The following is a 15,676-nucleotide window of genomic DNA, read 5'->3' as shown; positions in this document are numbered from 1 at the left end:
CATCATTATAATTCGTTATAGTCCTTAGATTTAAAGGGATGCATACAGATAAATCCCACAAGTGGTATCAGAGCCAAGGCCACGAATTTATTTTGATGATTTTCATAAAATTGTATGTAAACAATTATTAGGGTTTCGAAAAAAAAATTAACCGGCTGTTGTTTTTTTTTATGCCGAGAAAAAAAAAATTTCAGCCGAGTTGTTTTCGGTTTTTGTCACTTTGAATTCCATTTTGATTTTTCATATTGATTGTTTTAATCGGTTAAAATGATAATATGATAAATTTGTAGATATATTGATTTAATTAGGATTAAATTAAAATGTAAATGGAATAGTTTTGATTGATGATGATAATTTGTTTTGCTATATAGTTTTTGGCATATAAGTTAATCATGTTTCATTAATTTGTATGCTAATCTTGTGCTAATAGCTACTATAAACAAATTAGTTCATTTACAATTTTTGTTTTAGGGCATTTTTGCCGCAAAAGATAAAATTAATAGGGATGTTTTTTTATTTATTTTTTCGGCCGAATGCTTTTGTTCATGAATGTCCTTTATAAAAAAAAATTTGGCTGTTGCTGTTTATTTTTGTTCCAGCCGAAAAAGAAAAGAAAAAAAAGGGTTTTGCTGTTTTTTTTTTTGGGCCGTGAGCAACAAGAAAAAATAAGGAAAGTTGTTTTCTGTTTTTTTTTTAGCCTAGCCGTGCTGAAATTATAAAAAAAAAAAATCTGTTTTTTTTTTTCTTCAGCCGAGACCAAAAGAAAAAAAAAAGGTTTTTGTCTTTTTTGTTTTGATTTTGGCCAATTGATTATTGTGAAGCGGTTCATAATTAATAGATACCTAATTATTTTAAAGCAGTTTAAAATATTGATGGATTAAATTCATATTACAAGTTTAATATGAATTAAGATTGAAATTAATGTGATTAATTGAGGAATTGTCACTGAATTTAATTTAAATAGGTGGTTTGGATAAATTAATCAACATAATTAAGGAATTGTGTCATGTATGTTTAATTTATTTTTAGTTGATGCATTTTTTTGTTGAATGAATCGTTAAATGAATTTATTTACGTATTGTTTTTGCAATCGGTTGTAATTTGTAATACTTAGCGTGGCCTTAGTCAAATTATGTTTTCGTAATGATGGAAACATGATTTTTTATGTAATTATGAGATCTCGAATCTCCTTTATTTTTCCTTTAGTTTTGGGTTTTGAAATTAGAATGTAATAAATAGGTTTATTATGTAAATTTATTTATTGTAATTTTCGAAGAAGACTAAAGATGAAGATTGGAGCTCACTCCCGCTACATGGATCAAGATGGAACATCGAGACAAGCTTCTCGGGTCCAAGGATGGATTCCAAACTTGTATTTAATGTTCATTTTGATAGGATAGGCCACACTAGGACTTTTTATTGTTTTTACGTTTTTCATTCCTATTGCTTTTCATTCACATGATAGTTTATGCATCATATTCCGCCTAAAACCAAACCACCTACTACTAAAATGCATGAAAATTAACACATATAGGTTGTATGTTAGTTTTCATAGACATACAGATGTCACATGTTTATTAAGCCATCATCTTAGTTTAATCATTCACGCATGCTAGATATTAGTTCACTTAAAATGAATTAAAATAAAGTTGATGGGATCTTCCTCTAAAACGGAAATTGAGATTAGTCTTTATAAGGGCAAACAACTATGAATCCCTTCTTCGTCGGTAGGCATAATATGATCCCTTATACGTTGGGTAAGTAGTTGTGTTGACTTAGTTTATCTCAACATTATAGTCCGAAGAGTTTCTCGTGATTATGATGGACTAAAAGATAGAATTTACAGAAATTTATCGACCAAGAATTCTAACAGTAGAATTAGCTAAAACGTTAGCTTATCAATTTGCCGATAATTGAGTCTTGGGATAACTTCTATAATTCTTGAGGGAGGTCAATTGTATAAATGTTTTGAGTCTTCGCGTTATGACATTAGATCATTAGACTTAAATTAAAATCGATGCACATGCTTATTATTTATTCTTCTTTTCGCAGTGTAGAACACGTTTATTTTACTGTTACAACAAAATGTCTGGAAATAACGCAATCCAAATGCCAAGTGCCACACTTGGACGCGAGTCCTGGCTGAAAATATTCATGGACCAAATGAATCAGTTCACACGTCTGAAAGACGACGGGTCCAACTTTGCAGACTGGGAGGCAGCACTACGTAATGCTGCCATTGCTGACGGTAAGATCGGGTACTTAACTGAGCCAATACCGGTAAACCCAGGCCCCAATGCAGGAGTCAACGAGTCACTCGCTTATAGTGACTTCGTTATGGAAGCGAGTGCGATAAAGAACGTACTCATCTTTGCAATGGAAACCAATTTGCAGAGACGCTTCATTGCCCAAGGTGCGAACAAGATTTTCACCACGCTCACTAACGAGTTCTCAAAAGCACCGAGAATCGTTACATATGAGCATACCTGTCGCTTCTTTGATGCGAAACTCCAGAAGGGCCAACCGGTTAGCCCACACATTCTTCACATGATTGAGAATGTCGAGAAGCTGGAGGCTCTTGATTGCAAAATCAGTGAGAGCATTGTCATTGACCGAATGCTTCATTCTCTTCACGATGGTTTTGCCCTTTTCAGGGCGAACTACTACATGAATGACTTGAAAAAGAGTCCTCATGAGCTACACTCCCTTCTCGTACAGACCGAGAAGGATATGAAATTGAGCGGGAGCATGAAGCAGGATGTTCTCACGATTTCCAACAAGGGTAAAGGTAAGGGCAAGGCTCATGGCGACCTAGCTGTTGGTAAGCCAAAGTTTAAAAGGCCAGGAAACGGTAAGAGTGGGCCCGGTGAGACTAGTGGCTCACAGGGCAAGGCAAAGATCAAGGGCGGTGACATTGAGTGCCACCATTGTCACAAGACTGGACATTGGAGGAGGAACTGTCCCGTCTACCATGAGGACATCAAAGCAGGCCGCGTCGTTCCTGTTGGTATGTCATCTTATATTCATATGATTGAGATTAACCATGCAAGTTTCGGAACTTGGGTACTTGATACTGGTTGTGGTTCTCAACTGTGTAATCATTTGCAGGGCCTAAAGAACATCATACCTCTCGAAAAAGGTGATGTGGACCTGCGAGTCGGGAATGGAGCACGAGTTGCTGCTGTCTCGAAGGGAACATATGTAATCCAACTCCCTAGTGGTTTTGAGTTATTTTTAAATAACTGTTACTATGTACCTAGTTTGTCTAAGAACATTATTTATGTTTCCGTACTTGCTAAAGACGGTTTTGCATTTATAATAAAGGATAATAGCTGTATTTTCTCTTTCAATGAAATGATTTATGGCAAAGCTGTTTCCATGAATGGAATTTACATCTTAGATCAAACCACGGAAGTATTACACAGGAATAATAAGAAATTAAAGGTTGGTGACAAAGATCAAACCTATCTATGGCATTGTCGAATGGGACACATAAATGAGAAACGCGTAAAGAAACTCGTCGATAATGGGACTATTCCCGCATTCGATTTTTCTACATATGACACGTGTGAATCATGTCTCATTGGCAAAATGACTCGAATTTCCTTCAAAGGTGTTGGAATGCGCGCTAGTGACCTATTAGGACTCATACATATTGATGTTTGTGGACCTATGTCAATTACCGCTAGAGATGGCTATAGATATTTTATCACTTTCACGGATGATTTGAGTAGATACGGATATGTCTACTTAATGAAGCATAAAAGTGAGTCCTTTGAGAAATTCAAGGAATACCAGAACAGGGTTGAGAACCAACTGGGTAGAAAGGTTAAAGCACTCCGTTCAGATCGGGGTGGCGAATATCTTTCAAATGAGTTTGATCAACACCTTAAAGACTGTGGAATCGTTCTACAGTTAACTCCACCTGGAACACCTCAATTAAATGGTGTGTCTGAACGGAGAAATCAAACCTTACTTGATATGGTTCGATCCATGATGAGTCACACGGTAGTGCCTGATTCATTATGGGGTTTTGCTCTTTTGTCAGCTGCTCTTATACTTAACCGAAGTCCGACTAAAGCTGTCGACAAGACTCCATATGAAATGTGGAAGGGAACGGTACCTAACTTGTCCTTTATTCGGGTTTGGGGCTGCGAGGCTTATGTCAAGTGGAGACACGAGGATAAGCTCGGCCCGCGATCGGTCAAGACATACTTTATAGGTTATTCAAAAGGAACATTTGGTCATTACTTCTATTCGCCTACCGAACATCGAGTTTTTGTTGCGGCTAGTGCGACGTTCTTAGAGAAAGAATTTCTCGAGAACAAGACGAGTAATAGAACCTTCGAGCTGTCGGAGATTCCAGAACCAACAACCGAGGAACGGATGGAGGAAGTTGTTCCTCCAACTAATGACACGGTTAATATTCCTGAGGAACCTAGAAGGTCGGGTAGAGTCTCTCATCCTCCGGACAGATACATTGGTATGGTCGAGGAGAATGACGTTTTACTCCTAGAGAGTAATGAACCCGCTACCTATAAAGGTGCTATGGCCTGTTCCGACTCAAAGCTATGGCTCGAAGCCATGCAATCCGAGATGGAATCCATGTATGAGAATGACGTATGGGATCTAGTTGATTTACCTAATAAGTTAAAACCTCTATAGTGCAAGTGGCTTTACAAAATAAAGCGTTCTGTAGACGCGCAACCAGATACCTATAAGGCACGACTAGTGGCAAAAAGGTTTCACTCAAGTGCACGGATTGCATTATGATGAGATTTTTGCACCTGTAGTCATGCTTTGTTCCATTCGGATAATCTTAGCGATTGCCGCTTTTCATGATTATGAAATTTGGCAAATGGATGTGAAAACCGCCTTCTTAAACGGTTATTTGGAGGAAGAGTTTTACATGGTGCAACCCGAAGTTTTCATAGATCCTGAACATCCTAAGAAAGTATGCATGCTTAAGCGTTCCATTTATGGACTTAAGCAAGCTTCTCGGAGTTGGAATCATCATTTCGACCAGGTGATAAAAGAGTATGGTTTCACTCGATCGGTCGAAGAACCATGCTTATATATCAAGTTGAGTGGGAGCAAGATTGTATTCTTGATATTGTATGTCGATGACATACTTCTGATTGGGAATGACATTCCTCTCCTATCTTCGGTTAAAGGATGGTTGAAGAACCATTTCCAGATGAAAGATATGGGTGAGGCACAACGCATTTTGGGAATCCGTATCTACCGAGATAGATCATGACGGATGTTATCACTTAGTCAGGAGTCTTATTTGGATAAGATTCTTGAGAAGTTCAGCATGACCAACTCCAAGAAGGGGAACCTTCCAATGACGTCTGGGATGCAGTTGAGCAAGTCTCAGTCACCCACGACGCCTGAAGGGATTAAGCGCATGAGTCGTGTTCCTTATGCATCTGCAATAGGATCAATCATGTATGTCATGATATGCACGCGTCCAGACGTGGCATATGCATTGAGTATGACGAGTCGGTACCAAAAGAATCCAGGTGAAACACACTGGATAGCTGTTAAAAATATCCTCAAGTACCTACGGAGGACTAAGGATAGGGTATTGACTTATGGAGGCGATACTAAGCTATGCGCAATCGGTTACGCAGATGCTAGCTTCCAAACGGATCGAGATGATTCTAAATCTCAGTCCGGGTTCGTCTTCACTCTTAATGGTGCTGTGGTCAACTGGAAGAGTTCCAAACAGAGTGTTGTAGCAGATTCTACTACTGAATCCGAGTACTATGCCGCTTCGGAAGCAGCTAAGGAAGCGATATGGATGCGTCAATTCTTACAAGGACTTACGATAGTTATTAGTTCGAATGACCCGATCACCATCTATTGTGACAATAGAGGTGCCATCTTCCAGGCTAAGGAGCCTAAGTCTAGCAACAAATATAGACATGTACATCGGAAAGCTCACCTGATCCGTGATTATGTGGAGCAAGAAGAGATAGTGATTGACAAGATTGCGACGGATGATAACATCGCGGACCCTCTCACTAAACCGTTGAATTTTGATAAGCATGAAGGGCATGTTATTTACATGGGAATTAAACGTGTTCCTGAGTGGTAGTAGTTGATTATGAATTTGATACATTATCTTTTTCATATACTATTTATAACTTCATCGTTTTATTATAATATTTTGTTTTTCATGTGGATTGTACGGACAACATTGAACGCCACAAAGTGAACTGAATTACATTATATTTGTTTGGTCCGTAATCGCCCATGTGAGCTGATAACTCCGGCTATTATATTGTGCAGTCGATTGATGGTGGGTTCAACGAGCCATAAGTCAAACTGTTGGCTGATCGATCACAAATGCGAGATTATAACGATACCTCGTAGGACAAATTTTTGTGACAATGTAATGGAGTCCTAAATGTTTAACAACATTCGGTGCCAGGTCGTGGATAGGACATCCATTGTGTTCCTAGAGTCGATTCTTTTGACTATCGACTGTCTCTTGAGATTAAGGCAGTTTTTGGGTGACTTTGGTTTCTTTCTCACGGTCTCTGCCGTGAATCGGAGGCTAAGTAGATTTTTTCTGGATCATTTCATACTGTGCTTACATCGGCAGGATTCGAGTTGAGGAAAATATCCAACCCTTATCAGGTATAGTTATTTCTCAGAGCCACTCGAGGAGTTGTAACTGAAATGCATGGCCATGCTCGAATGATGATTCGTTTATCAGTTAAGTTACTCTCTAGTCGGGGAAACCACTCTTGATGATGATTGCTTGTAAAATACGACCTTTGTGAATACGGATTTGCAAATTGTTTTATATTGATCAGTGGGAGAAATTTTAGGATATGAGAATCGGTTATCGTACATACACTTGTGAGGACAAGTGGGAGTTTGTTGGAGCTTGTGTCCTCCACAAATTAGTGTGATAACATTTGTAAATCTCTTACAGGTTCACAAGGGTATACTTCGTATTTTAATCAGTTGATTAACGATTACCTAATAACGGTTGGCTTGCTAGAAAGTTTGACGTTATTATCATACAGATGGCGGTGATCAACTGGTCCCTAAAGGTCACACCTATAGGAAGTGTTTGAGAAATGTGGTTATAGAAATATAATCACATTGATGCCTTATATGACTAAACAGTTAGTCAATGTGTTGATGAGACAATTATTTAATGAAGATTAAATAATATTAGTTGAGATTTAATTAATCGTCAATTCGTAAATTGAATATAATAAGTTATATTTAATTAAATGTATGTAATGTTAGCTTGGACGAATTAATCTGTTAATTCGTAATTAAATTTAATCGGTTATATTTAATATCAACAAGATGAATGTGTCATAGTGGTAATAGTGAGGGTACTCAAACCAAGAGGTCATGGGTTCGATCCTCACTAGATGACAATTTACACATTTTATACATTTTTGGAATAACCGAAAAAAGAGAAATTAACTCTCCTAATTTCGGTAAATGGGCCGAGAATATTAAGAAGAAAAATTCTACCCTAATCTCCTCCTCATACACAGTTAAAGGGGAAGGGGAGTGAATTTTTCTTAACCTAATTTTTCTCACTCATTCTCTTGCCTCTCATCTCTACGAAAAACACAAAAAAACCTAAAATTATTTAGTTAATTTTTGGATCGATTCTAGCATAATCAAAGGGCATTTCTCATATCGTCTTGGGTGCAACTGATAGGCGAATATCTACTTTGATATTGTTCTTAGGCCGTATTTGCTAGGACCGAAGGTTATTTCTTAATCCTTTACAATTTTGTTTATGCAATTTAATTTTATGACTAGTTTCATCATTATAATTCGTTATAGTCCTTAGATTTAAAGGGATGCATACAGATAGATCCCACAATTTTTTCAATCAGAAAACCTCGACCAAAGATATTTTAAAACAAAGAGTATATTTTATCAAAGATATTCAGAAAAATAATCATTTCGTGCCTTATGAACTTGCTCTGAATTGAACAACCCTTGTGATTGTCTAGTTCAGATGAATAAGCAAAACTTAAACTTCTCACCTTTATAAATAGCTAGACACAAGGAGAAGGATTTGATCGATGCTTCAAGCTTCTTCCATTTATAATTCCAATCCTTGAAAACCTGTTACAACTAATATCTAGCTAAACACTTTAGTCAAGCGGATAAATAAAGATTAAAGGCTTGTCATTATCAACAAATATGGTTTAACAATACCGACGTATTTAAAAACGGATTGGGGTGTGTGTTGATGCAGAATGGTAAGGTTATCGCATATGGCTCACGACAACCGAAAACGTATGAAGAGAATTACCCAACTCATGACCTCAAGCTGGGAGTTGTAGTATTTTCACTGAAATTGTGGAGACATTATCTTTATGGGGCTACATTCAAGGTATTTTCTGACTATAAGAGCTTAAAATATATTTATATACAGAAGGAGGTGTACATGAGGCAAAGACGGTGGATTGATCTGATAGGTGATTATAACATGGAGATTGTTTATTATGAGGGCAAAGCAAATGTGGTAGCCAATGCACTGAGCAGGAAATATGTCCATGCTTTGTGTATGGCTATGTCACGTGTGAGACTAAGAGATAAGGTGGAGAAAATAGGTATTTTTTTTTATTAAGAAGGGCGATGCGGTTAGCGATTTGACAATCGAGTCTGTGTTATATGCTGAAATTTGAGAGAAACAGTTGTCATATTCCAGGATAGCAGCATGGAGGGAAAAATGACGAAAAAAGTGAGCCATCTCGGTTCACAATTCATGAAGATGAGAGCTTAAGGTTTGATGGAAGGTGGTGTGTGTCAGATAACGAGGATTTGAAGCGAGATATGTTAACTGAAGCACACAATACACCTTATTCTGTGCACCCAGGGGAAGATTTTGTACAAAGAACTAAAGAAGACTTTCTGGTGGCCAGGGATGAAGAAAGAAATTCCTGAGTTTGTAGCCATATGTTAGACTTGTCAGAGAGTGAAGGGTGAACACAAGAGACAGCAAGGAAAGGTGCTGCCTTTAGAGGTGCCTGAATATCGGAATCGATATCTATGGACTTTATAGTTGGGTTGCCTCGAACTCAGAAAAGGAATAATATGATTTGGATAGTGGACCATCTTACTAAGGTGGCTCACTTAATTCAAATAAAGGATACTTGGAGTAAGGTTGAGTTAGCTAAAGCTTATTGCAAGAATATTATGAAGTTGCATGGGGTGCCTAAAGATATTGTAGAGATTCGAAGTTTATTTCGAAATTTTGGCGGGAGTTGCATGATTCGCTGGGTAATAAGCTGAAGACGAGTACTGTATTTCATCTAGCTACTAGTGGGTAGACTGAGAGGACTATTTATACACTAGAAGATATGTTACGGGCATTTTTACTGAAATTTGGTGGATCTTGGGAGGAGAGATTGGGTCTGATAAAATTTTCATACAATAATAGTTATTATGCAAGTATTGGGATGACGCCTTTTGAAGCTTTATATGGGAGAAAGTGTACGAGTCCAATGTGTTGGGACGATGTGGCTGATGTAGTGGTATTTGGGACCTAAGATGATTCAAAAATAGCGGACCATGTACATGTTATTCGTCAGAAAATGAGAGTTGCACATGATCGACACAAGAGTTATGTTGATCTGAAAAGAAATGATATTTAGTTTGCAGTTAGGGACAAAGTGTTGCTGAAAGTGTCGCCAATGAGAGGTGTTATATTCGCTTTTACCGCTTACTAATTGAATCAACATTCTGTAAACCACTTTGACCCAAAGATAAATGCATTAAGAGATTAGAAACGAATTCCCATGCTCAGGGTTAAAACAATGCTTCGCATATCCACTCCGTACTAGCTACGCATTTTATTTGAAAACCCAACAACTGACTTAGTAGAGGCCATTATATGTGTGGACGGAGTTGGGTGTCCGATTAACTGCTTCCCAACATGTACCTTCACCCGTACTCAAAATCCATAGTTTCGAGATGCTGATTCCATTGGTCGTGAGAGTCATTTCTACCTTAGAATGGCTAGAGGCGAGTCCAAAATCTTCAAACATTCTAAGGATTTTTGCTTTGTACTATTTTGAGCAAATAGTATGAAGTGGATTTGAATGAGTTCAAACTCCCACAAAGTGTGGCTACTCTAATTGTTTTAGCTCAATTCGGGATTCGAAAATCTTACCTCGAATCGGAAGTATCGAGTTCCGAGAAAGAAAAGCCAAACCAGCGTTGCGTGTCCACCATCTTTTACCGCTCAAAACTCAGTACCATATAAGAGTGGATGCCTAATAACCGTGGGATAAAATGTACTCCTTAACCTATAAGGTACCACCTGAATCACATAGAAATCTCGAGTGCTTTGCTACTTCAGCTATTTTACTTTGATTGTATGAGTCACATCTTCATCTAATTCTCCATCCCTCTAGATAATAAATCCTAAATACATTTTTTAAAAAAAAATCCAAACCATAGACTATCTTTGTTGTTAAGATCTTTGTTATTTGTTTGATAAAATAAATTAGAGTCTAGTTTAAAATTCTTATTTCAAGTCATTTGATTTAATCTTAATCATTTTAAAAATGTTGGAATCATAGACCCTCTCCCCATCAAGACTGATTGAACCTCCTTATCCCCATTATCACTTAATTTACATTCTAAATATTTCGTCTTATCAAGTCATTTGATTTGAATTAAATTAGTTATTTCAAGTCTTTTAATTTAATCACGATTAGTTGGGACGTGCCTTTTAGGGTAAAAGGCATTATACAAGCTTTAATTTCACTAATTAATAATTAAAAACCCCAATAATTTCAACAAAATATATTAACAATTGTTAAACTAAAAAAATTATTTCATTGATTCCTTCAAAAAAAAAAAAATTTACTTCATTTGATTGAAGAATTATAATCCATTATTCAAGTTTTCAGAACAATTGATTTGATTTTAGGATAAAAGGCATTATACAAGATTTAATTTGTTAGGTTTAGGAAAAGGGCATGTCCTGAAAATTTAATAAAAAAATGTATGTGAAAAGTAGATTCTGTATGTGAAAAAGTAATTTCGTTAGTTTAAATAGGGTGTTGATTTTCGCAGTACACTTTTTACTCATTACAGTAAGTAATTTCCCTTATTAACCTTGTCATTTCTCCCACTCATTTGTTCTTCTCTCTACTGTACTACGTTGGACAAATACGTTTGTTCTTTGTACCGCAATTAAGAAAAAAAATTAAAAAAAAGTTGATGAGAACAAACCACGTACTGCCACCAGCCCTTCCTCAACCCCCACCCATCCACCGACCACCCTGAATCCGACGACCGTCACCAGCCAAAGGTATCAAATGGAAATAATTGTGCAAAATGTACTAAAATGAGTGAAAAAATGTACTGCGAAAATAAATTACGTTTAAATATGGTCCATTTTAATTTTGATAAGTTTACATTCGATCAATTTGAATCAGCGGACAAAAAATATGCCCACAAATGGGTCCCCGAATTAGTTGAACCCTAAAATGCCCAACTTAAGACACATTCAAACACATCTGATTAGACCTGTCGAATTCCGACCCAATCTGTTTTTCAGGGTTAAGACCCAAAACTTCGGCCCGAGGACATGTTTAAGTCGAACCCAAAAAAATCCCATTATTTTAGGGTTAAAACCCGACCCGAATAAGTAAACCTTTTTGACAGGTCTACCTTCCAATCTTACTCGTGTGTGTGTGTCTCTCTCTCTCCCTCTCTGAATTTCGAAGAGACACTGAGAGAGTGGCACAATGGAAAGTAGAACCCCCCTTCTTCCGTTGCCAAACTTTTCCACCAACCCTTTATATTCCTCTCTTTACTCAAAATCTTCAATTATAAAAATGAATCAAAGCTAATATTCCTTCAATTTACAGAATACATTTTTCAAAACGTTGTAAAAAAATCCTATTGTTGTCAGCAACAGTTCTCCTCTTTTCTGACTCCCTACTAAATTCTGCACTTTTCTTGTCATCATACTTGCATAAAAGCTCACATTTTTACATTTATTTAACCCATTTTCTGATTAAAAAAAAAAAGTTTCAATCTTTTCAACAAATTTTGAGTAATTGATTAATGGGCTGGGGTAAAAACCAGGAAATTTCATCTGGGAATTGCAATTTAGGGCTTCAATGGAGTATTCCAGAAGATAGGTTTCAAATGAATACCCTAAATTATCCTTCACATGGTGGTTTATTTGCAAGTATTGGACAAAATGATGATGCTACTACTAATAGCTTTAAGGACATTTACATGGATTTGTATGTTAAGTATGTCAATTTCTCAGAAGGATTCAAATTTGTTGGGATTTCTGAATCTGAGGAGGAAAAGGATAAGAAGAAAAACAAGGGTAGTGGTGGTGGTCTGAAATTGAAGATTAAGGTTGGTAATCCTTCATTAAGGAGGTTGATTAGCGGGGCGGTAGCGGGGGCGATTTCAAGAACTGCAGTGGCTCCATTGGAGACTATTAGAACACATTTGATGGTTGGTAGTAGTGGTCATTCTACTACTGAAGTGTTTAATGATATTATGAAAACTGATGGTTGGAATGGTTTGTTTAGAGGGAACTTGATTAATGTTATTCGGGTTGCTCCGAGTAAGGCTATTGAGGTATGCAACTACATTTCAATTACACCCACATTTTGTTTTATTTTGTTGTTTATTGAGATTTTTTTTTTTTTTGTTACATTCTGGTAGCAGTTTTTGTTTATTGAGATTTTTTTGTTGCTGTTTGGTATCTATCAATAGTGAATTTAGTTCTTTATGTTTCGCTCTATTCTGCTACTGTGGACCTACCCTTGGAGTGTAGTCAGTGTACTTGTGTTTCCATCTGAAAATGGCTTTAGAGTGGATGTAACGTTCCACTGATTTTTCTTAGTTTGGAGGTTTCACTAGTTAAGCTTCTTATGTTCTGCTATAGCGTGTGAAAACCGCTTTTTGAATTACTTGTTGCAAGTGAGGGTTATGGCAATACTCTAGTGTCTCCATTGCTATACCAAAGACTAACAAGGCATGGACCTACTGGGTTGGATTTGTGCCATGTTTTACGGTGACCATGTGGTTACCTAAATGCTATAACAAAGACCAACAAGACATTGACCTATTGGATGGAGTTAGATCTATTAGTCCTCCCTCTATTCCATATAACGTTAATTTTCTATTAGCTGCATAACTCCAGGTAAGAGCAATAGCCAAGCAGGTCTCGCTTACTGGCAGGAGATCATCAATCTACATTACTTTCACCAACATGCCTTGTTTGAGGCAGTCTAACGTAAACATCATGTGTTGTAGCTTTGTCTCAAGACCTTTCTTGATACTTGTGGCTTTAACACTTTAAAAGTGTGTCAATGAAGTGAAAGCAGCTGTCCATCCATGTGTAGTAGATAGTTAACTAGACATTTTGTGAATTGTAATTACTTGAAAAGTTTAAATGAAAGCATTTTTCATGGGTAATTGCCATGATCGTTCTCTAGACGTTCATTGTTGCCATTTATTCATTCAGACTTGTTCAAAAGCCAAAGCTGCTAGTATAATTAAATGGCCGCACTTCTTTTTATTCTTAAGCAGCATTCATTCGACGCAATTTTCATTTTAGGTAATCTGAAAGCGTCTGCTCTCCTCCTTGTTAACACATGGCATTTGGCTTAATTTTCATGACCTCCTACCCTACCCTACCATTTGCTTGCGCTTTTGACTTTTGAGGCACGGGTTAATGGTTTTCTTTCATGCAGTTTATCTACTATTCTACTTCAGTTGGAATATCCACTTCGTATGTTTTATGTTAATGTCATGATGAGAAAATGTATACCCCTTGCCTTGGAGGCATACTCGCTTATGTGCACATATATCCCAAAATTCACAGAGATGTGATATAAAGATCTCTTTTGGAACGGATTTTTATATACCTATAAAGTACATGTAGTAGATTCATTTTGTGGCTCAAAAGCCCGTCAATATTCTTATGATTGATAGATTGACAAGAATTTTTATTGTGTATCAATTCTGGCATGAAATTTTGAATTCTTACTCTCTTGTTTCACCATGTAGCTGTTTATTTACGACACTGTCAATAAGAAGCTTTCACCAAAGGCTGGAGAACAACCCAAAATCCCTATTTCTCCTTCCTTCATTGCTGGGGCCTGCGCTGGTGTCAGCTCAACCATTCTTACGTACCCTCTGGAGCTGGTCAAGACTCGGTTAACCATACAGGTAAAAAAATTTCATGCCACTTCTGCAAAAATAAACGTGTATTACTAAACTATGTTTCTCAAGCATGTGGGTATTATATGTGTACCCGACAATTACCAATCCATCACTTCTCCTAGAGGAAGCAGAGGAGGAAAATGTTGTTAGTATATATGAATCATATACTATGATATTGAGATTTTAAAGCCTTGTGGCCTTGAACATTTCTGTTTCACTTCATAAACAAAATATTTTTAATAATTTCTTTAAAGACAAGTCCCCGTACCCGTTTTTAATTTATTTTGAGACTTAGTCTAATTTCAAAAAAAATTAGCGAGTCTTGCTTTGTACCTATGCATGTACCTGACAAACATGAGTTACAAGGTTCCTGACAGTTTATACTAATTGTGAGAAAATTGCAGAGGGGCGTCTACAATGGTATAATAGACGCTTTTGTGAAAATAATACGGGAGGAAGGCCCTGGGGAGCTCTACAGAGGCCTCGGACCAAGTGTAATTGGAGTGATTCCATATGCTGCCACCAACTATTTTGCTTACGATACTCTACGGAAAGCGTACCGTAAATTCTTCAAGCAAGAGAAGATTGGGAATATTGAAACCTTACTAATTGGCTCTTTAGCAGGAGCTATCTCAAGTAGTGCAACCTTCCCTCTTGAGGTTGCTAGGAAACATATGCAAGCCGGTGCCGTGAGTAATAGACAGGTCTATAAAAACGTGCTTCATGCATTGGCATCCATCGTCGAGCAAGAAGGCGTCCAAGGGTTGTATCGAGGCCTTGGACCAAGTTGCTTGAAGTTAGTTCCGGCTGCTGGGATTTCATTCATGTGTTACGAAGCGTGTAAGAGGATCTTGGTTGAGGAAGACGATGCTTAGAAAGACTACATAACTAAAATAGTACCCTATCTAGTGCCTCAAAGACCCTCCTATGGCTGGCCAAGGAGGGGCTAGTTTACACACCCTTTAGCCTTTCCCCATGTGTTAAAAGAGACGGTGACGGAAATAACTTGACAAAGTTTAATAGGACATATATTTTTTTTTTCTGGATTTCTTTTACTAGTAGTTGGTTTATTAGGATTGCTTAGACTCACCATTTATCATTGTCATTCGAGGGATATATTTTTTTCTGGATTTTTTTTCTTTTCCTAGATTTTTTTTTTCTAGTTTACACACCATTGTTTACATTCTTTGTCATATTGAGTTACGAGTACAATGGAACTGTCATTGAGATTCTGTGGGCCATGTTTTTGTGATGAATTGATGATGATATCTATGTCAGAGTATAAATATCACATCAGGGTCAAGTACACGACCGTATCACGTCAGGGTCACATTCATGATTTCATGTGAAGATAGCATTCATTGACGGATATTCATGACCTGAGTCAAGAATTCCGCAAATTTTATTTTAGACTGTCGTATATGCGATGACATCAAAATGTGATATTTTTTGATAAATAGTGATCAAT

The 15,676-nt window shown here is 37.1% G+C and overlaps 1 protein-coding gene across 1 annotated transcript; it reads left to right on the top strand.

The window, feature by feature from the left end:
• Nucleotides 1-11,701: 11,701 nt before the first annotated feature.
• Nucleotides 11,702-15,440, top strand: LOC141605584 (adenine nucleotide transporter BT1, chloroplastic/mitochondrial-like). The gene is made up of 3 exons (XM_074424419.1): nt 11,702-12,615; nt 14,053-14,214; nt 14,613-15,440. Exons 1-3 carry the CDS (start codon nt 12,082-12,084, stop codon nt 15,081-15,083), a joined length of 1,167 nt encoding a protein of 388 aa, XP_074280520.1. The 5' UTR covers nt 11,702-12,081; the 3' UTR covers nt 15,084-15,440.
• The last annotated feature ends 236 nt before the right edge of the window (nt 15,441-15,676 follow it).

This window comes from Silene latifolia, chromosome 10 (genome assembly GCF_048544455.1).
Source record: "Silene latifolia isolate original U9 population chromosome 10, ASM4854445v1, whole genome shotgun sequence".
Classification (NCBI taxonomy): domain Eukaryota; kingdom Viridiplantae; phylum Streptophyta; class Magnoliopsida; order Caryophyllales; family Caryophyllaceae; genus Silene; species Silene latifolia.
Note: the sequence above shows the minus strand (reverse complement) of the source record. Positions and strands in the feature narration are given on the sequence as shown.

Excerpts from the sequence above, each read along its gene's own strand:
- LOC141605584 (XM_074424419.1), top strand. The coding sequence starts at position 12,082 with ATGGGCTGGGGTAAAAACCAGGAAATTTCATCTGGGAATTGCAATTTA. Across the intron at positions 12,616-14,052 it reads CTCCGAGTAAGGCTATTGAG|CTGTTTATTTACGACACTGT; the intron begins GTATGCAACTAC and ends TTCACCATGTAG. Across the intron at positions 14,215-14,612 it reads AGACTCGGTTAACCATACAG|AGGGGCGTCTACAATGGTAT; the intron begins GTAAAAAAATTT and ends AGAAAATTGCAG.